The sequence below is a fragment of the Hypomesus nipponensis genome, chromosome 9, assembly GCF_054491055.1.
Source record: "Hypomesus nipponensis isolate SF chromosome 9, ASM5449105v1, whole genome shotgun sequence".
Lineage (NCBI taxonomy): Eukaryota > Metazoa > Chordata > Actinopteri > Osmeriformes > Osmeridae > Hypomesus > Hypomesus nipponensis.
In genome coordinates this window covers 7,597,677-7,622,893 of record NC_140369.1, presented here as the reverse complement: position 1 = coordinate 7,622,893, position 25,217 = coordinate 7,597,677, and the positions used below count along the sequence as shown (strand labels likewise).

The window sequence follows — 25,217 nt, the reverse complement described above, 5'->3', positions numbered from 1 at the left end:
AATCAGGGGTAAAACAGTTAAATGCTGTCAAACAAAGGTCCAACACAAAATATTAATATCCCAGGTCAACAAGATGAGAGCCAAGAGCCGTGATGTTGGAAAGGTAAAGGTTGTAGTTGTTGTCAATCAGAACAAAAATCTAAAACTTTCTGTATCATTTTAACTTACTGTAAGCTCTGTGAAGAATTTGTTTTGTAGTTACAAGTGTGTAGAAGGTAGCCTTACTGATTTTGGCCGTGTTTATCTCCCTTGGCTTAATTTCTAGGGCAAAGAGGAAGCTGAGTGAAGCCTTCAGACAAGGTCACCACATTATCAATCATACAATATGACGTGAATGAGAAATGTGCTTAGTTGTAGTTTCTAATAAGTCACATTATTCCCATTTGGCCAGTTATTTTTTTATTCCACAAACTATATGTTGAAGGTATAGTTTTGTAAATGATCAAAGAAGTTACTAAGAGAAGCCGGCTGGACAACGCAATCCTAAACAAATGATTTCAGAAATAGAATCCATGGTGTGTCATGTGGCACTACCAGTAAAATACACTAGTTTCATGACACAGACATAGCATTCAAAATAAATAAAAAAATGACTGAAAGTAAATGATGGACATGAGAGAAAAGGAGCACACCATAAAGCTAAAGTGAAAAATATGAACAGATTTTAATCACCAAATATCAGATATAAACATTTATATAATTTTTTATGTATTTGAGTAAATCTTTACAAAGTTGGTCTTCATCCAACGATTGCTTGGCGTCAGCTGTACAATAAATTAGGTGACATGACTGGCACAAAGAGAGGCAACTCTGTCCCAAGCAAATGACAACAGTAGCAGCAAACCAAATCAACTGCACAGAAAGACACTGACATTCATATTACTTCATACTTAATAAATAAAAATACTGTATACTTCATGTAAACTGCATACAATGCCCAGCCAAAATCATTATAAACATTCAACTATCCTTGAATTTCATTAAAATAAACTGTGTGCATTATAAATCAATGACTCTATTTCATTGACCACAGGTAAGATTAAGAATGCTCACGTCATGATATCAGCATCAAATTCCATGCAACCCCCCCCTCCCCCTTAACCCTATACCCCCTCTGTAGAACATGGCAGGTATCAGCCCACTTATTTACAAACTCTGACCCCTGTAGGCAAAATGTAGTATTTATCCTGTGAGGACAGACGGTGACGGTCATTTATCATGTAATCCAACACTTGTCTGTTTTCATTTAATCCATCCTAAAGCATTACATCTGTCCTATTTGTTACCAAATGCCTCGTATGAATATCCTTAAATACCCTTAAGGTGGCGTTCATGTTAAATCCCACTACCACTGGAAGGGAGTGAGCCCTCAGAAGGAAAAATAAACAAAAAATACCTACAGTAATCTACAGTACTCACATTGACTGTAATTTCTGTGACAATACCATGCAGTTAAGTATCTTTAAAACCCAACACATTCAATTATAACACTGACCTTAAAAGTAAGTAATAAACAGTCTAGACTAATGTCACAAAATGCTGTCTATAAATGCATACAGATTTGTTTTAATCAATATCACAATGTTACTAGAATGAATACTGAAAACCTTGGTAAAATACCAGTCAAGTATATTTGAAGCCATTATTTGAAGAAGTTAGTGTTCCTTAGTCTGTTGCTTCTTCATGATTGGCAAAGAAAATACTTTGAAGGTAATGAGGATTCCTGTCATTGGACAGGGTCTGTGCTTTGGTCCAGGTTGACTTAGAACCATAGAACCAAGAGATTACACCAAGTATCTCTGTTTGTTCTTCCATGCTCCACACCTTTCTCCATTATCATTAAAAAAACAAAAAAACGTGGGTAAAATATTTATTCTCCCCGGGGGCAGAGAATTCATACAGCAGCTGTGATCCAACTGTGTGTCTACTGTGCTTAGCTCCAAATCAGAAAATGTACAATTCAGTCCAGGACTGAACCAGCTTACCTTCTGCAGTCCATTAGTACATAATCAATACAGAGAATCAAACTCTGTCATTCATAGTCTGGTTCATAGTCCTTACCAGTCAAATAGAATCTGTGTGCCATTCTCAAGGGGCTGCGGGAACAATAAGATCCAAGTCTCTGCCAACCAATAGGAGTGCACCAAGGCACTGCTGGCTGGAAAGCCAGGTGGACATAAAAAGAAAATGTACAAATATTTCATCAAAACAGCTTGTCAAAAATATCACTGTATATCCACAAAGGCTCTGGGGGCTACGCTCTGATCAGACGAGGAAGTAATCCATAAGTAAGGTTCAGCATGGCAGCTGCATAACTAAAGCAAAACACCAAAAGCTGTCAATAAGCTACATTCCCCATACAATAGCATACACAAGTGCATGAGCTTTCAAGATGAAATTAATTATTGTACAAGATGCAAGTTGAGGCTTCATAAGTGCTTCTTCAATGTTCCAAATGTAATGACAAATGTTATCAAAATGTACAGTATGATAATGAAGCCACACAGTGTGAGCATCTATTCATATATATTATGTTTGATAACAGGAAATTAAAGAGACCAAAATGTGTTTTTGACAACTGACTAGCTATTCTTATCAAAGTTTTTGATCTCTCAGCGCCTTCTTGGCTTTTGGAAGCATGTCAATCCTACCAAGCTTTTGTGGAAGCATTAAAGTAAACAAATTGAGTGGTTTTCAGAGATATGCATAATTAAAATTAATCCCGTTGTCATAAAAATCTTGAGGTTTAAGATGGCAGAATGGCAAGGTAGAAAGGAAGGATGCACATACATTTTCATTTGTGGAAGACACCATACCTATTGTTTTGGCAGAGGTCAAAAATGACCTGAGGTGATTACAGTATGTGTAACATGAAAACAAGTTACGGAAATGGCAGGAATATGACCTTGACTTGGATCTAACCCAGGTGTTAGAGACAAAGGAGAACCAGGATCAACTGAACAGAAATTAGGATTCCAACTGAAGTCTGTAGGGAATGGCCTCGCCCACACTCAGTAGTGTTCTCCTTCATAAGGGAATAAAAAATGTGTTACATTTGGATAGTTATAACCAGCGTTAACATATTTGTTACTCTATACATCTCCTTACCCCAGCACTGTAGTCAAAGCAGTTAGCCGGTCCTTTACGATAACGTGCAGAGCTCAAAACCTCACAGGGGTTCTCCTCCTGAACTGTAAACATGGGTTAAGAAGCTATCTGACTGCTTAAATGGGAATTTAGGGGGTCATTTATAAACCGGTTCAGTCATTAAACCCATTGATTGTAGGAAGGATACATTCTGTCCTGCTCTGGGTCAGTTTCTCTATCTCACAGGAGCTGCAGGGCAATGTTTCAGCCACTACAAAAAGCAGGTTGGTGTTGTCTATCCTCTTGGCGTGGAACAACCTATGGAAATAAAAACCATCAATGCTGGCGTGTATACAAAAAATGTGTGGTGGTGAGAAATTGCAATTGCATACACACAAACCTGGAGCAGTTTCCGCAATCTTGCAGCACATTATATGAGTTGGTAGTATTGGTGAAGTAAAACTGACTTTGGATGGTTACACAGCTGCTTTCTCTGATATCGAACCCTTCAGCCAGAATATCGCCTGCAATACACCCACACACAGTATAACTCACATGGCAAATGAGCCAAGCTGGCTAGGACACAAACGCATGTGTTGGGAGCACAAACCTGAGTAAAGCCAACTGTTGTAAGCCAATCCATAGAGTAGCTGCTGCATTAAAGACCTGGGAAACGGACCAGAAAGCACACAGTGAGACAAGGAGGAGATGTGCTAGAAACATTACCACTCAAATTCAGGAGTAAAGCACAATGGCATAGTGGAAGGAAATTATCTTAGAGAAGAACGAGGTAAAATGGCTGATCCGTAGCTTGTTTTGTGTCTCTCAGTCATTCTATGAACAACTGTGGCCATAGCAAACACACCTCTGTAGGTTTAGTTACAATCTGACCATGCTAGGCTCAGTTAAACAGACTTCCAGATCATAGAGCAGAGTGTCTCACCATGCCATTGCTGAACTCCACCAGGCCAGACTCAGGATGTCTGCAATTGAGGGCTAAAACATCCCATTGAGAAAGGAGTGAAAGAGAATAAATCTCATTATTCATAGGTATAATGGTAATGAGAGCACGTCTATGTTGATGATCTAACTAGGATGTATGTAAGGTATCTGACCACAAAAATGCCCCTCGGAGCAGCGCCTGTATGGCTGCTGCTGACAGGCTCACAGGCTGACTGGTATTGGAAAGACTGGCGTCGGGCGTAGATTGAGTTGTTGTACAAGGCGTGCATCAAGAAGGGGTCCACCTCACCAAAGAAAAGGCCCACCTGCAAAAGTAGTAGAAACTTAGTTTGTAACCTGATTTCAAGACTATTCAGTTGCTAAACTAGCTACATACTGTACACGTCAAATGAGACAGCGTACCTTTTTCCAGTGATCCCTCTGATTAGACATGACCAGGAACCCACCATCGTCAATCAGATAACACAAAAGGTCCTAGAGACAAAGTATTGTCCGGATTATTACAGCAGTGACAGATCTTACTTAATCTTACTCTCTTCCCTCCTTTAAATTCTTATTCATTTAAATCCTATCCAACACAACATTGACGTTTCTATGTTTCTGCAGGCATAAATCAGGTTTTAAACAGAAAATATATTCTTACATCAGTGTTAGCTTCACAGTCCATCTCACAGCTTCTGGAAGGACCACACTGTCCAAAGGAAGGCAAAGCTGAAATCATCTCTCTTTACACTGACTACAAATGTAGCCTGTTAAAACCACTTCACAGTCATGCCAAAAACTGCTCTTTTTTGCATTGAGCACATGCATTTAGGTACCTTGTGTGAGCCCTGGCGACTGTCTGAAACATTGCTGGCCAAGATCTTAAACTTATCTACCCAAGCTTCAAAGTCCAGTTTCACTCCCACCACTAACAATGAAGATAAACAAGAAAGACACAGTGAGCTGCTCTGCACCAAACAGACATTTAATAATCTCACAAAAATCTAATTATTAATAATTCCCACCTGCTGGTTTCAGAATCTTGTCTCCAAAATGAACTTCCACTGAGGAGCTGACCAGAATCCCTAAAGAGCCATTCTCTGAGCTTGCTGCCTCCTCCATTGCTACAACAAGAGGTTGACAGGGTTTACGTTGAACCAAATAGAAGATACTGAGATATCTTTCACGTATCATAAATGTGGACTCACAGGCTCTGAGAGGTGGTCTAAACATGTATCCCTTGTTGTCCAGGCTGCGGCGATAATAGTTGGAATTGAAGGGCTCCGGGTCCTCATCCCATGACTCAGCAGCACTGAACCGTATAAAAGAGAACTCATTCACTAGCTGAGCAGCATCAGGATACAGTCAAGTAACACAACATAAAAACAGAAGTCGTCCCATAACCCACTTCTTCTTCTCTCACCTGTTTGGAAAAACCCGAGTAATTCCCCCATCTGTTGCAGCAAATAAAGCCAGGAAGCCATACCTGAAGCACATTATACGGTGGTGTCACTGTCTTTAAAATACAGTAGGACAAGGGACAATAAGTATAATGTCTTACAAACTCTCTCAAATCATATTCAACATTCAAAAACCATCTTTTTTTTGGGGTCTTTAAATAACAAAACCAAACCTATTAGGGAACCAATACTTTTTTGTATCAAACAAAGGTCCTAGTCTTAGCTTTAGAAACTTTGGGAAACAATATTATGTAGCTGTAAAAAATAAACAATCACACATGCAAAGCTTATTTATGCCACCAATTAATATTTAGTCCACTTACGAATTTAGATCCTTGTTCTTCCACACTCTGGATGCAAGCTGCCACATGATTCCAGAATCCAAGATCAGGTTGTGGATGAGGCCTTGATCACCTAAGATCACACACACCATGGATAACTGAATGGGTTAGGGCTCTGTCAACATGTTAGTGTCCACTCTTGACGTGAATGTATGCATGTCATCAGTGAAACTGATGATTAAGTAGCACACATCCATCTTCTTCAGGTACATAGAAACACATTAACTCACAATCTTCAGACTCCAGGGTAATCTCCACCATGAGGGACACAAAGTTCTCCAGAAACTGTGTGTTGTTGTCAGATATATGCAGGCGTTTGCAGTATTCTCTGGAGGAAAGATAAAATAAATGAGATAGTTATATTGCAGACACGCACACAAACCGCACACGGATATAAACACACACATGCATACATTACCTAGGAGCCAGGAAAACATGGCCTCCTTCTTCAAAGGAGCTGGGCAGCAGTGATTGTAGATCTATACGAGTGGGAGAGGTATCAGAGTATTACCTCTTTTGGCAGAGTCAAGCAGGGAGATAAGAGTGGGGTTTAACAGACAGATACTCACACTTAAGCTGCAGCATCACATCACTCAAGTCTGCCTGGATGAAGTATTCACTGTAGGTAGGCAGTACTAAACCCAGGCTGCAGAGGGATGGATGTCACACACAAGGTAAATAGTCGAGATAGAAGCAGTTTCTTAAAAATGTCTAACAATTTAGCTTCCATTAGGGTATTCTGAAACCATAATTCAAGGCACAGTCACCTGTAATCTGTGCCATTAATTGGTGTCCAAGTGTAAGTTCGAAATGCTTCATCAAGATATTGCTGCAATGGAAGACATAAATAAATGACGATACGCTTTTATCTTAATGATTGAACGCGTCACACAAACACAAACAGACAGCAATGACATACCTCATCCATTGATTTGATGAGCGTCTTTATCTGGGTTTCACCAGGTCTTCCATCAATCATTTGTCGACGGATCTGGAGATAAAAACATAACAACGTATTAACTGGTCACCCTGTGGTACCTGTACATCCAGTATATCAGTTGGGCATGCACACAGCAGGTCACAGAAGAGGAGATCCTTCCAGAAGCTCCATCCTCACCTCCTGTTTGCTGCTGTCCTCCACCTCTGCATCCAGGAAGTCAAGTGTTACAGGCTCTGGGAGATCCACAAGCTAGGAAATGTCATGTGTGCAAACAAAAGATCAATTACAAAAAGTAAAAAAAAAAAAAAGTTTGACAAAGATTATCCTGAGATAATCAACGAGAGGCTATGTTTAAAATGAAAAAAAGTATAATACGACTACGGAATGTGCAGTGTACTGCACATTATTTACAGTCCTTTCCTGATAAGAATTTTGGAATTACGTTGTATCAAATGTCGAATCACCTTTTGGTGAAGGTTGGGGTGCAGAAGAAGGTATCCATTTGGATCAATAGCAAAGATATATCCATTTGCTCCAAGCTGAGGAAGAAAGGAAAAGAGAAAAGGTTTGTGCCTGTAAATCTACTAGATTTAGAGTAGATTGTGAGGAAGTGAAAGTTTGTGAGATCTGCACTGACATTGTATCGCGGTGTCAGTCTCTTTATTTCATCCAGATGTACATCCACTCCCATGACTCCTAATATGAGTTGATTCTGGGGGACAATAATATATTATTGTTTATTGTATCACCACATATGTATATTGGAAAATAACAGCGGAATATAAAACAGCAGAAGGCAATATACATTTTATTTTTAAACTGTACCTGTGAGTTGCCTTCCACCGTCAGATTAAATACAGGCATAGTCCCAGTCACAACGAGCCCCAGACCCTGAAAAGGACAAAGATTTTATTTATTGATAGTAGCAAAATAAACAAAAAACAATACATGCATTAATTACAGGAAATGGAAGATGACGCAGTGTAAAATATATGTTAATTTGAATTTTCATTGGTAGTTGAAGCAAACATAGATAACATCTCATTTAGATGGTCTCACCAATGCATCTTGATAGACATTTGTCCATTGAACTTGCTTAGCGACGCTGCCTGCCAGAACCATAGGGCGGCCCAACACGTCCAGGTACTCCTGAAGACACAGGAACGTAAAAACTCATAGCACCATACAGTGTAGCATACAACTACTCGCTTCATTAAATGTTTCCATTACAAAAACAACTCCAGAAATCAGAATCCCAAAAAGAACAAGGGACAGTGGCCAGGGATCAGCTGTGTGAAAGGCACTAGACAAACCCACCTGGGTGTTAATCCTTATGGCACAGATGGAGCGGATCTCAAAATAGTAACCTAGCATGCAAGAGAGGGACAGAGAGAGAGAAGAAGAGGAAGAGTGTGTGAGAGAGACAGAGAGAGAGACAGAGAGAGAGAGAAAGAGAGAGAAAGAGAGAGAGGAAGAGAGGAAGAGAGAGACAGAGAGAGAGAGAGATAGAGAGAGAGAGGAAGAGAGAGAGAGAGAGAGAGAGAGAGAGAGAGAGAGAGAGAGAGAGAGAGAGAGAGAGAGAGACAGAGAGAGAGAAAGAGAGATTGAGAAACACCACATATTTATGGCTGTTATTATATAAGAAATGCCAACGTTGAGAGCTACAGTATGTGAGGAACTTATAACCACGCGGGTTATAATGCAAGGATTTTTTTAAGAGGAGGCATCTTCTAAACCTGTTTAGATTAAAGACCCTCTACAAACGCCCACTCACCTTTATTGGCGCAGGCAATCCACTGCAAGGGTGTGACATCATAGTTGTGTTGTCCCACAGAGAATGTGAACACTCGAACCTTGGGAGAAAGACATGTTGACCACAAATGAAGTTTAATGCAAATAATGAACGTCAGAAAGTGCAGAGGAGGTTCTACAAAACATTTAACAAACACGTATAATAAAAAAGAGATTTTTTGAGAAACCAACCGTCCTGTTGGGCCTGTTATACTGCTCAAAGATATCCTGAGCTCTGTCCTCCCCACCATCAGTAAACAGCATGATTATTTTGTTGCAGTTGGCTCTTGGAACATTAGTCTTCTGATAAAGATTTAAAAAATTGAAAGAATGAAGATGAATAAATTAATTTAGTAGAAAGTTGTTGCACAATACTTAATAGATTATTATAATAATTACTATACTTATTATTATTATTTTATCAGACCACAGCAACATATAAACCCCAAGTTGTCTTTTTAACGACTCAAACAACCAATTTAATAGAAGTCATAAATATGGACATCCATGGAAGTGCATTAAATGTAGAGGTTTTATTTAGTTACATTTAAAAGCTGGTGGAAGGCAAAATGAAAGCCAGACTTGTAGTCTGTGGTGCCTTTAGCTTGCATTTGCTGCACTGCCTCTTTGAATATCTTCTTATTCCGGACATTGGCCTGAACCAAGTGTGTGAAGCAAGGGACCACAGCTTCTGCCTTCTCATTAAACTGAAACACACAAAAAACGGGGAACATTTCCATATATCATCCCATAATTGGAATATTAATGTTAATTGGAAATATAACAGAGAACAAACATGTGAGGTCTGCAGAAAGACTGTGGAATTGTTGACAAAAGGGATAAAAGTGTAAAGAGAACTGTAATTAAATACAAACTCACCCTGGCAACGTTGACATAGTCATCATCAGACAAGGTGTCCAGCATCTCCATAACTGATGCCTTAATGAGCTTTAAAGTAAGTCCACTCACACTGCCACTCCTAGTGGGTATAAAATAAGATCAGCACAATGTGTTAACAATGTGAAACTCACAATACTTATGCATGCCCACCAGAAAACTGTAAACATTCTAAAGGTCACTCACACATCCACAAGGATAACCATGTCTTTAGGTGATGACGCCCCCTGGATGTACCTGGGACACAGTAGATCATTCTCAGATAATCATTTTTAGGAATATTTAAATTAGTTGTTAATTTAACTTTAGCAGATAAGAAATCTTTCCATACCAGGGTCTCCGTCTAACATCGTATAGGTCAATCTTATCAGGAGCTCTCCAAGGTGTGGCTATAGAGTCAGGCATTGAGACGTTTCATTTAGATTATCTTATTTTCACAGGAATGTGTCTGGGTCGTTTTGAGGCTCTGCTGACAGGTGGGAACCTACCTGGGTAGTAACGGGTCACTCCAGTAGCACTCCCAAACGCTTGCCAGAGAAGTGAGGGATCCTCTCTACTGTTCTCAATGAACACCTTTTCTAATGCCTGAGTCCAGTTCAGCTCATTCAGGATCACTGGAGCTAAAGGAGACACACACTTAACTCCACAAAAAACTATCCACTGACAAATGTGGACTTATATGTTTTCTCATGATAAAGTTGTTAGCAAATATTTGCAAACACTTGTTAATGTTTGTACATACCTCCTTTGTAAATGTCTGTGGGGATCTGAACTGCTGTGCTAGAGTAGTTAACATTGTTTTTGAAGTAGGGGTCATATACAAACTCCAACTTTCGGTGATAGGGATTTTTGGGTTCCCCTTCACCATCCTGTAAGGAATACTTCACACATAAACAAAAACAGAGATACATGAGTAAGCAAACACACACAAGCACACAGACACACACAAACAAACAGAAACATCTGATAATGCAAAAAATATCAACAATGTGAATAGAATGTTCTTAATACATCAGCAAAAAAAATCCTACAAACTGCCAAATTTATGAACAAACAGTACAGACTCACATAATCCAACTCTGCTTTTGAGTCATAATACTTCATGTCCCATTCCTGAAAAAAAGGTCAAAAAATATATATGTCAATCCGTATCTGTAGTTTCAGTTTTTACCACTTTTACCAGTTTTAACTAAATCTGCAACACAAATCTTCAAGGGTCAAGTCCTCTGATAAGTGTAACTAAATATTTTTCTGAAAACTTTCCCTGTGATGTGTAGTTAAATCCATTATGGTGTTTTCACTACTGTGGTAGTGTGGTGTAACTTCTTGACCTCACAAATGAAACTTAAAACAAAGGTTACCATGAACGGGTCTTAAATAGGAGTCCTGGTTTGCACATCACAGTTCATTAATCTTGACAGTGTTGAAAACAGTCAAACAATGGGCTCATGCAAAAGGAGAATGTTTATCCCAGAGATTTACTCAGCCAAATACAGGGACTGCTATTCTGTGGTGATGCTCATAACAAGAGTCACTGCCCAGGGGAAAGATGAGGTCACGTGGGAGAATGTGGTTGAGTCCATAGATCCAGTCCTGCATCAGTGGGCTAATGGGCCAAACCAAGTGGAAAAGTGGAATGCCAATGTGTGTCGGGCTCAAGAGAGCCCCCTGGCTGAGCTCACCCAGGCCGCTGCATCAGCCAGTATAGCGCTACGGGAACCAGCTCATCTTCTGGCTTTGTCTAAGTGATCATCTCTGGAACTCAGATTATGATTAATTCTGTTTAAGGATGGTGGACAGTGGAATGAGTGATTTATACGGTTGTTAACGGCTGTTAAAGTTTTGGTCATTTATGACTTATTCCACTACTAACTCAAACTTTTAACTGTCACTCTCAGTCGACTGAGGATTGCTGAGTAGGATACTGTCTGGCTAATACAGTGTGTTCTTTTGGGGTTCACCTTGCTATCCTGCCATGGATGCTCCCTCTGAAGGCGCTCTGCTTCTCTTGCCAGCTTCTGCAAATCAAATATGTTCAAGTTAGAGAAGAAGGTGTGTTTAAAAGTCCTCTATTAATACTGCACACAGGATGACATTACTTAATATGGTCACTGCAGATAGAAAACTATATCTGGAGCAGAGACAATTTTAAATAAAGTAAATGAAAAGTAACTGTTACTGAGATTCTGTGGGTTCCTATTATATATTTTATTTGTTTGATCTAATTACTGTCTGTTTCTGTGAAGGTAAGAATTTACTGACTTACATCAAGTGCTTCCCTCTTCTTGGTCAGCAGCTTCTCTATATCTGAGGCCACCTTCTCCACAATTTCTCGGGGTGAATTTTTCACCAGGCTGAACTGTCTTCTTTTCTCATTGTAGATCTGGAAAGACATTTGGAAACTCAATCTTACAGAACTGGGCAATATTTAAGGTTACATTAACGTTCATACTTTATACGTATACTTTATTTATTTTGCCATGTATACACCATTTATATAAATTCATAGCAGTATGTGTAGTATCAACTTTGAGGTTGGGCATTCCAAGGCTTAGTGGATGTTAACATTGATCTTGTTTTGGCAACTCAACTTTCCCCTGCCTCTTTACAACTTCCACTTAACCTTTCACCCCTCACCCATACTGTGCCTGACTTACACTTTTGGAATAAACTATACCAGTAACACTTAATACCGTTTAATTAAATAGCAATTCTAAGTACCTACAAATGTGTTACTATATGTATTGTTATGCAGTGACATGGTAGTTAATATGACCTTAATGTAAAGACAGTCGCAATGGTCATTTATGGCTCACATTGCCAGCAGGTGTATTAAGTAATCTTGAGTCATACAATGTCTTCAAACTCATTGTCCCCAATAGATCCAGCCTGTTTCAGACACTGGCTACAATTATGGATGAACAACCAAATGAACAGAGAATTACATGGCTCACATATAGGCATTAGTACAGGCTGCCAGACCATCTGCTCTGCTGTGACACAAACACTGAGGACACGAGCCATGGCCATCAGTCATAACTCAAACAACAAGGGATATGCTCCCACGCATCTCTCACAGCGGGAGGAGGAACAGCAAAAGTAGCCTTGTGGCTAACCGAAGAGCTAAGGTTTGATTTTTTGACAAGTGAAGGTTTATGACAGGCTCATTCACTCTCTGACAGCATGAAGGACAAACCAAATCGGACTCCACATGGCTACTCTCAGAGAAAAACACAACTTCTTGTACTGAGTACATTTGTAAAGGCACAGGAGACCGTCCTCACCGACTTCAGCTGCTGGGCTCCACTGATGTGCTGGAAGACTCTGTCAATCTCCTGTTCGATACGCCTGGCCCAGTGCATTATCCTGGAGACAATACAAGACTAGGGTTAGGTGAACAATGCAAGTTATAAGAATTGACAGAAGAAAAAATGCATGTTAAATATGTGGTATCAGTGAAAAGGTTTCTAATTACTCCTTTGATTAGGCTATAATACATACAAAGTATGACTGAAACAAGATAATATAATGCTTCATGACATTCAAAGTAACCCATCCACTTTGGCTGGATGGGTGGCATAATGTACTGTCACGTACACCCTTACAGCTGAAGACAAGTACATAAAAAGAAAAACAACACGACTGTTTGAGTGACTAAACCTATTGTGTTGTCATAGAAATAAGATGCAGGGACACTGTTGTAGTGTAATAGAAGACAAGCAAACAATCTGAAACGATTGCATAATACGATATGCAGTAATGGAGAGTGATAAAGGCATGTCAATGATAGTGCATGACTAAAGAGTCTTTGTTACATGACTGCTGCCCACAGATCTGCAGAGTAGCCCTAAACTGTATGACTCAGAGCAACTGAAGTACAATCCTGGGTTTTCTGAGTGTGTTCCATTTCCTCTGCTCCAAGACCCTGTGAGACCCTGTAATGCAGACGTGTGCTGGAACTGAAGCACATCTTTCTTACTCTTTGTTACCTGCCATACACACACCCCTGGGGCGAGGAAGAAAGTAACACTACTTGCTGTGACCCATATTCACTTAGAGATGTGGGAAGGAGGGAGGAAAAAAGGATGGAACGGGATGGGAGTGGGAGAGAAAGACAGAGGGAGATCGAGAGAGGGAGGGGCGTGAGAGAGGGCGGGAGTGGGAGAAAACCATAGAGGGGAGGGAGGGTTAGAGGGTTGAAAGAAGAAGAGAGGGAATAAATCCTGACTGCTGCAGTATTAATTCTTAATTGGTAGAAGCTGCTGTTCTTCAGCGTGGTGATTCTGCTTCATTTAGCTCACATGGAGAGACCCAGATGGAGTGGTGTTGTTTTAAGGCACTCAGCAGAAAATCAGGAGGAACATTAGGCTATCGTTCTGGCAATTCATCACACAATGAACGCCTTATGTACACCCGGTATATATTCACACACACACTCACGGACACACACATCCCTGCTTCATAGACTGCACTGACTGCCCCAGTAACTGCAGCTGTGATTGGCCAGAACTTCCTCACATAGTCCTAAAGATCTCTGTTCCATCTGGCGACTCTTCTTACCGATGCTGCCTGACTACAGTGCCTGGAGAAAGGCCCGGATAGCTGTTGTCATGTGCCAGCTGTTCTTATGAGTGATGGGTTAAAGGGGGAAATGGGAGAGCCGAGCAGGGGATAATTAAAAGTAGAAACACAGATTCCACTGCAGGCTGATTGGACCTTAGGTTAACTTGAATACAAACCAATGTTCTACTGTATAGGATGGATCAGCTTCTGTTAATCCATGCGGTTGTTTCATTCCATAACCTGAGTTATCCATACATGATTTTACAATCTCCAAATCCCAAATAAATAATTTGTTACATAACATTTTCTTATGTTACTGATCTCATTGAGAAATGGTCACCACAAGCATAAAGATCTGGGAGAAAGTTAACTAGGCTACTAAATCTCTTTTCAGCATGAATTTTAGATTTTATGTTGAGTACGGTTGGCTATGTCAGCTATATATGTGAGTTCCCACAAATAATTTCACAAAGAATAGGTATAATGCAAATGGAGTTACGCAGGGAACATTTTCCCTAGTGTTCAGATTCGAAAGATTAAAACCATATATAATTTAATGGCTAAAATATAAATTGTGTAGGTTATTGAAAATTATCATTATTCTTGAATCATGCACATAACACTTAATTCCGCCTATACTGTTATTTGATTTTTGGTATAATATTAGAAAACAACGGTAACAACCTGAATAAAAACTGATTTGGATGTAGGAGCCTAATGCAGATCTTATACAACGACAGTGCATCCAAAGACAACCCAATGAGCGTCTCCTAAATCACCAATACTTTAAGAGAAATCGATTATAGATCAAAATGATATTAAGTCACCTACACTTATATAGACAATAGTATACATTTAGCTTTCTATCGCTTTGACGACATGTAGCTACTTACGTGTATTGCTGAGGGAATGTAAGACCCTGCGCTCCAGGCCACGGTGCATTGAATATCAAGATAATCTGGAAAGATACCGAGCAGACGATGCTGCAAGACTGTATGCCTATCGCCATTTTCCATTAAAAATCTCAGGAACGGGATTTCAATATGTGAATAAAGAGTTCACGATGCGATTAAGTCTTGTCAGGTTCCAACGCTCAGTTGCTTCTGTTATTACGTTCCACTGGTCATGTCGACGTTAAAACAAAACGATTTCATGGACTCTCAATGGAGTGCACTTGCTACATTGATGCAGCGGCGTTACTAGATACCGCAGTTGCTCGATTGCTCGCTTGCGCTGCCTCACTCGCCCACTATTTCAACAATCTGATCAGTATCCCATGGGTTGTCAAGACATTCTGCACGAGCCTCAAGTCAAGTCGTGCTTCCGAGGCTGCACTCACTAATCATCGCTAATATCGCACAGTGAATTGTAGCCTATTGTGTTGCTTCATACTGACAACTTTTTAAGTATTGAAACCTCAAGATAAACCACGTTAACACATACCATAGAGTAGCCAATGATGCATACGCCATTATCAAATTTTCAGGTAAGTAAAAAAACATCCATATTAACAGCCTGATAATTAACAACAGGTCATACATTACCATATTTAACCTGTAGGCCCACTGCCTGTGGACTTGGCATATGAACTTGTTATTGACCCGGCATATGAGTGTAATAAATAATGACCCAAAACAGACAAGGACCACCAGATAGGCATCAAAGAACAGAAGAGACTAAAAATGGAACAAAGCATAAGATGCAATGGAGTGTTGCAACAGATATAGGGTAGGCTTCACTTCAAACATACATACTTTGAAACCGTCATAACTACAATATTCACTATGTTGTACTACAACATACTGTTGTACTACAATACACCACTGTTATCCATCCCATAGTTCAACCTAGGAATGTGAGCAGTTCTGATGCTATTATTTCAGTCACCCACTATGTAAACAGACTGTGAAAGAACAGCTCCAGTTAGCTGTTTCTGCAGTCAAGGAGGTTCAGCATATTGGCCTTTCCCTGACAGCCCAAGAAGATGATCCTGCTGCCATGTCTTACTGGGTCGTCTAGTTACTGACCACACAGTCCTCCTGCTGCTCTCCCCTGGGAACCAAATACTATGTTTAAAAGAACTGATATTTGGGGAGGAAATCTACAGTAGATTAAAAAGTGATTGCGTATTTATGTTGGTAGTCCTATTGAAATTAATATTCTAATGTCATGCCACATTAAGAGCAAACTTTAGAAGTGATTTTAGATGTGTCTCTGTTAGATCCATTGTATTTTAGATACATGTAACCTCTAAAGGCCGAAATATACTCCAGTTTTGTACGCGTATGTGCGTTCTCTATGTCAACATTGATGTTTAAAAGCTATGTTCACCAGGAGGCAGGTCAGCGACTAAACATTTTGTGACTAAATAAAGTTACCAAGGTAAACCAGATGAAGCTGACATTTTCTTTTACATGAATATAAACAAAGTTAGCGTATGTGGTGGTCTACAAGGCCACAAATTAATACAATGAGTAAAACATTTACATTGATACACTGACTTTATTCAAATCAGTCGAATCAGTTCCATGGATGCATAAAAATGACTTCCCAAAATAAGACTTTGTTCATTAATGAATTTGTTAGATGGCAAGAATTTTATGATTCTTAAGAAGATTCTAAAATAATACAGGAATGGTAATCTTCAACATTAAAGTAAACATGATTTTCAACTCTACAGTTAGACTTCTTTAGAAGTCTGTTATGATTTGGTGTAATGTCAAATAGATCCTGAGTTTCTTAGAGTAAATAGTTACGTTTGTTATGCTGAGTAAGATGGCTTACTGCTGTTTAATAGTTCACCTGTAGATGATACCTATGGATGTATTTCCCTCATTCTTTGGTGAAGCATTGGGTTTATTTAGTGTCAGTTCATCAGTGAAAATGTTTTGTACTGATGTGTGGCTTCAGGTGTAAACAGACACATCTCTAAGTCTCTCCAGACAGGGCAGGCACATTGGCTAAAGCTAGGACCAGTTTCTCATAGACCTGAATGCCCTTGAGGAAGACTTTCTCGTTCAAGTATTCATTATGATCGTGCAGTAGGATGGGAGTCTGATTCATTGGGGAAAACCCAATGGCTGGAATACCAACCTGTAAAAAATAAAAAAAAATACATGCATCAATCCCTTTTCAATATTACAGTTTCAAATTGTATGTGATGGTTTGATATAATTCCAAGAAGAGTGAAATGGTGAAGCATTTCATGTAAAAGGACTACTTAGTATCAAATCATGAGTCTATTTGATTTAAATAAAGGGTCCACCAACGTTACATATACTCACAGCTCGGATGAAACGGCTATCTGTGGCTGCCGGAAATATCTCTTTTTCCAAAGAAATGTTCCTAGAGCAAAAATAAAGAACCAAATGTATTGGTCAATGCCAGTTATCACTTTAATTCCTTAATTTAATTATCTCCTGAATATTAACAATGTAGGCATTGCACTTAGAGAGTGAAAATTAGACATTTTGACGGGCATAAACTATAGCCAAAAAACTATTTCCTATTTTAAATTGCAACTAAGAAAATACAAAAAATATAGTGAGCTCGTAGGTCAGCAAGCTTCAAGTGTGTCCTCACATAGTTTTGCAGGTTGTGCTGAAAGTCTTCCACCAGGGGTCATTATCATCTGTTGATGTCACATTTTGGTTCATGTGTTTCTGTAGAAGTAAATTGTATCTGTAAATTGTGTTGTTACGGATGATGTATACTGAGCATTTGTTGTGCTTGAATACCATCATCAGGCAGTTTCATGTGTAAACGGACCTGAGCAAACTCATAAGTGATGCCTTCACCTGCCTCCTTACACCACTGTTTAATCTGGTCCTCAAACTCCTGGCAGTGACAAAGAGATTTATATTAAAGAGACTTATGTAAAAGAAGACACTATTAGGACACTGCATACAAATTATTTAACATAAAACAGACACACGCACACACACCTGGAGATTGACTGTGGGTGGTATTCTTAGGTCAAAGCTGACATCCATTTCAGCAGGAATAACATTGTAAGCCATCCCTCCTTTCACCATGGTCATGTTGACAGTAGTCACATCACCAAGAGTGAAACATTCACTGGTGTTCAACCTGCAAGCCACCCACAGTTAAATGAAATCCCCCTTCCCTGTTCAGACGGGATCTTACATAAGCTCTACTCCAATAACCTACCTGTGTTTCTCCTTCTCTCTAAAGTCCAGAAAGGAGTTGATAATGCTGCGCTGAAAGAGGCAAATTGGGATGTGACTTTTTTAGATTCAGGCAAATTCTTTTTTGTGTGATAGTGCACACGTGAAAATGTTAATGTTGAGACGTTTGTCCAGTTATTCTTACCAGCTTCTCTGCAGCAGTGTTCTCCACAAACCTGGAGCCATGGCCTGGACTGCCGGGACAGTGGACAGTTATCCCTAATGGCAGAAAACAGACAAACAGACACATTTAGGCCAGAGACGCCACGCCTCTGTCCTTTTCATGAGGATTTAATCCTTGGAGTAAAACACCTTGCCAGATACTCACACCAAGGGTTCCGCTCTCCATAGAACACTGTGAAAGTATCCCCTGGGTTAGCTAGACCTGTAATAACAAGCACATGCAAATTACAATAGACAGCAAATTGAAAGGGGCAAAAGACACAGAGTTTAACTTGTGGATAAAGCTCACTGTCAGTTATTAATTAAAAGTTATGTTGTGTTAAAGTGCATTTCTAAGTAATAATTTACGATTGAAGATGATCTGTTTACCTTCATCAAGTGCAAAGCCAATGTTTAACTTTTTGAACTCTAGATGATTCACAAATGTTTCCATTCCTTTATGACCTCCAACCTCCTCATCTGAAAAACAAAAAAGTTGTGTATGAACACATAAAATCCACATTTGCTATTGGTGCACAAAGACTAATATAACATATTGCACAGAACATAAAACACACAAATTGAGAGAAGCTCATTAACCTCATGGCTTTTCTTCATTCCCTTTCTTGTTTGTGTTTGGGGTAAGTGAACACAGGTCAACCCATTCAAACCAACAACTCACATGTGTTCTACCCATTATTAGGTTTGTGTGAAAGGTGCATAAATCATACCAGGGACAAACATTAGGTGGACAGTGCGAGTCAGCTTCTTTCCTTCTGCTTTCAGTTTTCTAATGGCCTCAATGTACCTATGGAAAGCAGAAGCCTGTGACTGGTGGTGAGGATCACACTTTGAGGACAGATATAAGAATTTGAAAGGGGTATGCACAGGAATATTCAGAAGAGGAATGAGAAAACAAGTCAGGAGTAGATACTTTTAACCAGAAAGGCAAATATAGGACATTTAAGTGTTTGTTGGTTATCTTTATTAAGTAACCTACTGGTGCAATTTATACGGTTAACCAACTGGATATCTGCATAATCCAACAAGGCAGGAAGCTGCAACACCAAACTCACTGTATAGTTACAGATTTCATGTCTTGTGTTCCCCGAGCATAAATGTTGCCCTCAGCGTCTTTGACTGCAGCAAAAGCATCATACTTCCAGTGTTCCTGAAAATAAAGTCATGACTAAAACTCCTTTACACTTAGATGGGACAAACATATGCATTAATATGGACTGTCATTTTACCTGGTAAACCGGCACAACATCTGTGTGGGAGTTCAACAAGATTGACTTCAGGTGAGGACTTGTCCCCTCCCATGTCATGATAGTAACCACTCGATGAGGGCAAACCTAAGAAAAAGAGTAAGGTAAACTCGTCATGACTTCAATTAGTGAGAACATTTCCAAAAGGGCTAGTTATACACACCTCAATCTTTTTCACTGGCAGCTTAAGCTCATCAGCTATCCGATCCAAGAATTTAAGAGCAGCATCTACGATATGAACAGATACAGGTCATTGTTGCAATTAAGTACAGTAAGTTAGTTTTGATACCTTAAAATGGACTTTGGACCTTAATATTGCATATCAGGAAGTTGAATCCAATGTATTTGTATCAAAGAAATGTATGTGTATGATCAAATTTGAGATTCTAATTATATTGCATTATGCAATAATATTCAATGGTTCCTGCCACATTTAAATGTATTTTCTGCATTAAGAATGTAATATTGGTTCTAGTTGCATGTAGTATATGTTACTTCATGCAACACTACATACATTAAAATGATTCGCAAATTAGTGTTGAGGAATCAACGACACTTCATACCATAGTCAGGCTCTGGATGGACAGTTCTCAGACGAAGGTACTCTCTGAAGAGACTCACTGAAGGGTCCTCTCCTGTCTCAGTGGTCACCCCACCACGTACATCTACACCATCCTTATCAGGCAACATTGATCTTCTGGTGACACAACACATCAAGGCTATTTGTGTTTGGTATCTAGCTAATGAACTGCTTGTTATTCAAACGCTACGCTGCCCTGCAAACGGGCGTTGGTTGTAAACAATCGAAATATTTGTATGAGAACCCAAACTGACATTGGCTAGTTTACCCATTACATCAATGAGATGTTGGATAATAGGCCTCTACATCTAGCTAACATTATAAATAGATAATATAGCTTGATTGGATCGCATTAAGCCACTACTCCAAAGGCACTCGTTAATGCTACCACAAAAAAAAACGTTTTAGCGAATAATCCTAACTAAGTTTGCACACGAAGACAGTTCGCCATTACTCACCTTGCTTTATCCCTTACGTCTGGAGATTAAAGTTCACTCGTGACGTGTTTGAAACCTGTCTGTTGATCAACACGATTGCAGCAGAGCTTATGAAGTGATGATAGTTCCAAACATAACAGCCTGGGTGACATGTGACAAATACAAAGAATTTCACTGGGGGACACTTCCTACTTCCTTTTTTCCAGCCTGCGTACTGCTTTTGCAGACAACGAAGGATCTCAGGGTGGCTGCTGCAGCACCAAATAACCACCTTCGATCTACCAGTCCAGCCACGAGCCACCTGTCAAACAATAGTTTGCGTTCTCCACGTGGGCCTTCCGATTGGTTGAGGGAGAAAATACAGGATTTATTCCCACAATTAGTCTACAAGCATAACCTTGGACTGCGCAGTCCTGATCCCCGCGAACGAGTCCGTTAGGCGACCACAACCATTGTTTTCTCTCTCATATTTATTATAATTGGGTGTGCTCAAGCCTTTGGCGTTTTTTTGGGCCCATTTGGTCACTGAGATAATATGGAGATGTCTGCTCTTTTCTTATAGAAGTTACAGAGGGGACACAGATTATATCAGGCCGTTTTTTCACCTGATATCATGTGTACCCCTCCCCTAACCCGCACAGGGTCTGTCCTGCCATCCTGTGAGTCATTTTCTGTGTTCTTTTGGTCACAATGAACAACCTGAGATAATATGGAAATTTCTGCTCTTTTCTGGCAAAAGTTATAGAGGGGATACACATTATATCAGGCCGTTTTTTCACCTGATATGTGTACCCCTCCCCTTATGCAAAGGGTTGCACAACCACTATGATGTAAAGGGAGTTGTGTACTGAATGTAGAGAAGAGTAATTGAAACGTAAGTATCGATCTCATCATGCGAGTATCAATCAATATTGATACCAACGTTGGTATCGATACTATCGATACTTTGAATCGATCTGCCCACCCCTAAGTGATACCAAAGTCTTTAATTAAGGAAAAAGGCTAGGCAAGAAAGCTACTACTGTAGGCTACAGTTTATGTATTTAAGAAGCTGCAGGTAAAAAAATCAACACACAAGAACATATCATGTTTCATTAATACTTTATAATATACATTGGACACCGCAACACCCTGTTTTGGGGTTTTAACTTAAATTCATTGATTGTCCATTGGGAAAACAAAAAAATGTACCCTCAGGTATTACCTTTATCACAATAAAATGTAACAGATATTGTTATTATATACATTATTTTGTTGAAAATGTTGTGAAATGACAGTGACAATAACAGCACAATAAGGGAGCTTGTTGGTCTAGAGCTCTGAAAGGTTATGTATAACAACCTGTTGATAATTCAACAGGTAGGACTTGAAATATAGTGAAATATAGTGTGTCCAGCTCGGAGGATAATATTCTTATTACCTCACTGAATCACATAATTCTGAACGAAGTGGAACATGCTGCATGAGGAATGGGCAAAACATTTGTGGTTTGGTTAGCCTACTGTTACAAATGCTTCATTCTGTGAATCTCTTTACTTGTTGAGAGATAACTGAATTATCTTCTGTTATTGTTAGGAACTTAACTCTATTTGTAACACCTATTATTTTTAATACCTCCTTTATAATGCTTTTCAATAGGTCCAGTACAAAACCAGAGGCGATTCACCACCAATTAAAGGTTATTACATCAAACGCATGTCCCATAAACCCTTAGGACCAATGTTCCTTCCATCTTCAAATCAGCATACAATAAGCTATACACCTGCACACAATTCCACATCTTTATTTGTAAGTAAGTTTGCTTGTTTTCGTTCAGGTATTTCTACAATACATCTTATTCTAATTTGCTAAGGAAGTCCAACAGTGCTTGGTGGAACTCACGAGGCTTGTCCATGTAGCAGGCATGGCGTGCTCCCTCCAGCTTGAGCACAGAGTGATTTGGGAGCTGAATAAGATTCTTGTGGGACTGGGCCCCTAGATTGGTGTCAAGCGCCCCAAATACAATCAGAGTAGGAGTCTGAAAATAAAAAGGCCCCATTAGCATATGTACATTAATGATATATTTACAAGCATTTGTTCTAACTTACAGTGACTGTATACAAACTGTGATAACAAGCATACACATTGTGAACCTTGAAAAATAGTGTCTCGTGGTGGCTGCCCACTAGAGTGCATCATCCAGTTTTGTTTAACACTGTTATTTTCAATTCAAAGACTAGTAGTATATTCTGACACCAAGTGGTACTTTATTAAATTACTACAAAAGTAAAAGACAAAATAATCATGCAAAATGTTCAGATAAATTATATGAATTTTAACCTTGACCTAATTTAATAAAATTCAAAGATTCTGATTTTGGATTAAGTTTCTTTTTTGTCTTCTTTTTATTTTTTATTTAATTTTTAAAAATTATTAATTTATGTTCATATAAGCCTATCAAATGTTGTGTAGATGATGAAGAAAGGGGTAGCTCATAAAAATGAGCCAGATTCTTTCTACAATTGAAATAAAGATGGTGAATTGTGCCCTCTTGCTGTCATATAAACTGAAATGGTCTCTTATTAGATTTTTAGGTTTAATTGTGCATTGGAAATATAATTGCTACATTTTGAGCATCCTCAATCTTCACATTTGCAAGATATCTTACCTGGATGCCCTGGTACTGTTCAGGAGTATAACTACGCGTTCCTACTGGTGCAATGGATATGAAGCCGTGCAACTGCGCGCTGTGCTTCATGAGGAAGGGTATTGAGTAGTGTCCACTCATAGAAGGACTCAGCAGCACTGCTGTTCTAACACCCAGTGCCTCCATAAACTTCCAGAGAAGATCCACCCGATTCTGATCAGTCTTAACAGCATCAGAATCTGGTGAATTTCCAAATCCTGTATTGGTCAGACAGAATGAAAAGGGGGCAGATAAGTCACTATAAAAAATCATTCACTAGGCCAGGCATGTTATGTTCAGTTCTATTCTAATCAATGAAAACAGGAACAAGTAGTTAATCGCTTTTGTACTGCATAAATAATAGTGTACTTGCATGAAGATCCTTATGCGGCTTCAAAGCTATTTACTGCTTTAAAACATAGTACTTTGTCACTAAATAATGTATTACTGATGGAACATGGTTAGAATTTCTGGTCCTTGATTATCTGCTACACTTACTAAATTTACATTTAACATATCACTTTGGATGAATGTCTACAAAATGTTACGACAGTTGTCGTGGTGTTAGAAGAATGTGACTGGCACTTCTACCTGGAAGGTCCATAGCCAAAGCCTGATATCCATTAGAGGCCAACAAAGCAAGTGTTCCAAGTTCTTCCCAGGTTTTAGAGGAGAAGGCCTGGCCATGAAGAAGGACAATTTGTAGCCTGTATTCAAAAAAGCAAGTGAATCATTCAAACCAATTGGAACATTTGCTAATTTAGTGGTTGTTGATATATTTGACAGTTAATGAGGTGAGAAATCTCAGATCTCGCTTAAGACATAGTTGGTTACGTTTTACATAATTTCTTTCAAACTATCAGACACAGAAAGTTGTAGGAGGGAAATCAACCTCTACACTAAAAACAACTGTGAAGAGTAGGCTAGGTAATGGAATAGGCTACGGACGTAAGTCAGTTCTGTTGGTGGTCAGCTTACCTTGGAAGAATCTGCCTACCAGCTACATCCATGGGCAAAGCTTCCCGAAAGAATAGTGGGGGGTCCCCAGGTAAATGCCCTGTGCGAATGGACACATTGATAGATGGCGGAGGAGGGGGAGAGGCGACCGCAAGCCCCATTCTTTGGATATCAAGGGAGGGTTCCATGCTGCCCTGTCGGATAGATGGCAGCAGCAGGTACAGCAACACCGTAGCCACTAACACCAGCCCGAGCACAACAAGACGATTACGCAGGAAATTCATTTCAGCAAGATGACCTGGGTAGGGAAAGCAGACAGGTGTAGATAGCTAACTACGTCATTATTTCGAACGGTTATCCATCCTTGGCTTTAGCTACATTCTGTCGCTCGTTGGTAAGGGCTTCTTGAGCTACTTCAACACGTCTACCAGTAGTTAGCAACGTTTACAACATGATCAAATACATGTTAGAGCAAGGCGATAAATGCTTTTTTCAGATGTATCGGATGACATGAGTTGAGGATGGGGCTAGTTAGTGGGCTAGTATTATAACTAAGCGATGTCAATGACGCCAGGTAATGATAACTTAAGCAAACATACTAGTACATCGACAACAGGACTGGATAAGGTCTCTGATATTTTTAATCCATTGGATCCATTGGTTTTCTAGATAGTTTGCTATTACTTGTCCATTGAATCTCACGTCAGAGCGGATTAACTAGCAACCCTTATAACTAGCATGCTATCAATGTTGACGCGTCTGTAAACAGCTCCCATGTGTGACAGTGGAAGGCAAAGGGAACTGTTCTTGCGCACAAAGGTTCCGCGTTCCAATAATAAAGTAGTGAGCAGATTTCTTCAGGAAAGTCACTTAATTCAAAAAGCATAGTAGGCCTACCAGTAATTTTTAATTAAAATTTTCTAGTTCACAAAATCTT

At 39.4% G+C, this 25,217-nt stretch overlaps 3 protein-coding genes across 5 annotated transcripts; all 3 read right to left on the bottom strand.

Annotated features, from left to right (window-relative positions):
• Positions 1–640: 640 nt before the first annotated feature.
• Positions 641–15,138, bottom strand: LOC146272592 (voltage-dependent calcium channel subunit alpha-2/delta-2-like). The gene is made up of 38 exons (XM_084704872.1): positions 14,918–15,138; positions 12,746–12,827; positions 11,728–11,844; positions 11,423–11,479; positions 10,530–10,574; positions 10,204–10,342; positions 9,950–10,081; positions 9,793–9,850; positions 9,648–9,698; positions 9,444–9,543; positions 9,110–9,271; positions 8,757–8,867; positions 8,548–8,626; positions 8,091–8,140; positions 7,833–7,922; positions 7,599–7,664; positions 7,411–7,485; positions 7,238–7,312; positions 6,951–7,022; positions 6,753–6,824; positions 6,601–6,662; positions 6,403–6,479; positions 6,252–6,312; positions 6,064–6,161; positions 5,816–5,906; positions 5,456–5,518; positions 5,241–5,344; positions 5,058–5,156; positions 4,869–4,960; positions 4,694–4,741; positions 4,453–4,524; positions 4,203–4,355; positions 4,031–4,083; positions 3,698–3,753; positions 3,488–3,611; positions 3,296–3,405; positions 3,109–3,191; positions 641–3,025 (listed from the first exon to the last, which is right to left on the bottom strand). The coding sequence occupies exons 1-38, from the start codon at positions 15,031–15,033 to the stop codon at positions 2,930–2,932; spliced, it is 3,291 nt and encodes a 1,096-aa protein (XP_084560998.1). The 5' UTR covers positions 15,034–15,138; the 3' UTR covers positions 641–2,929.
• Positions 15,139–16,506: 1,368 nt separating this feature from the next.
• On the bottom strand, positions 16,507–20,811 carry LOC146272591 (aminoacylase-1A-like). 2 transcript variants are annotated; one of them, XM_084706338.1, is made up of 15 exons: positions 20,680–20,811; positions 20,205–20,338; positions 19,805–19,869; positions 19,624–19,728; positions 19,450–19,544; positions 19,105–19,181; positions 18,764–18,853; positions 18,540–18,596; positions 18,357–18,430; positions 18,195–18,244; positions 17,969–18,113; positions 17,793–17,861; positions 17,607–17,686; positions 17,309–17,369; positions 16,507–17,117 (listed from the first exon to the last, which is right to left on the bottom strand). In XM_084706338.1, the coding sequence occupies exons 2-15, from the start codon at positions 20,329–20,331 to the stop codon at positions 16,953–16,955; spliced, it is 1,260 nt and encodes a 419-aa protein (XP_084562464.1). In that variant the 5' UTR covers positions 20,332–20,338; positions 20,680–20,811; the 3' UTR covers positions 16,507–16,952. The 2 variants fall into 2 exon arrangements, with proteins under 2 accessions (XP_084562464.1, XP_084562465.1); XM_084706339.1 differs by having other exon boundaries at positions 20,205–20,335; positions 20,680–20,703.
• Positions 20,812–21,742: 931 nt separating this feature from the next.
• Positions 21,743–25,060, bottom strand: abhd14a (abhydrolase domain containing 14A). 2 transcript variants are annotated; one of them, XM_084706436.1, is made up of 5 exons: positions 24,880–25,060; positions 24,302–24,578; positions 23,915–24,030; positions 23,306–23,541; positions 21,743–22,675 (listed from the first exon to the last, which is right to left on the bottom strand). In XM_084706436.1, exons 2-5 carry the CDS (start codon positions 24,562–24,564, stop codon positions 22,493–22,495), a joined length of 798 nt encoding a protein of 265 aa, XP_084562562.1. In that variant the 5' UTR covers positions 24,565–24,578; positions 24,880–25,060; the 3' UTR covers positions 21,743–22,492. The 2 variants fall into 2 exon arrangements, with proteins under 2 accessions (XP_084562562.1, XP_084562561.1); XM_084706435.1 differs by having other exon boundaries at positions 24,302–25,060.
• Between the last annotated feature and the right edge of the window lie 157 nt (positions 25,061–25,217).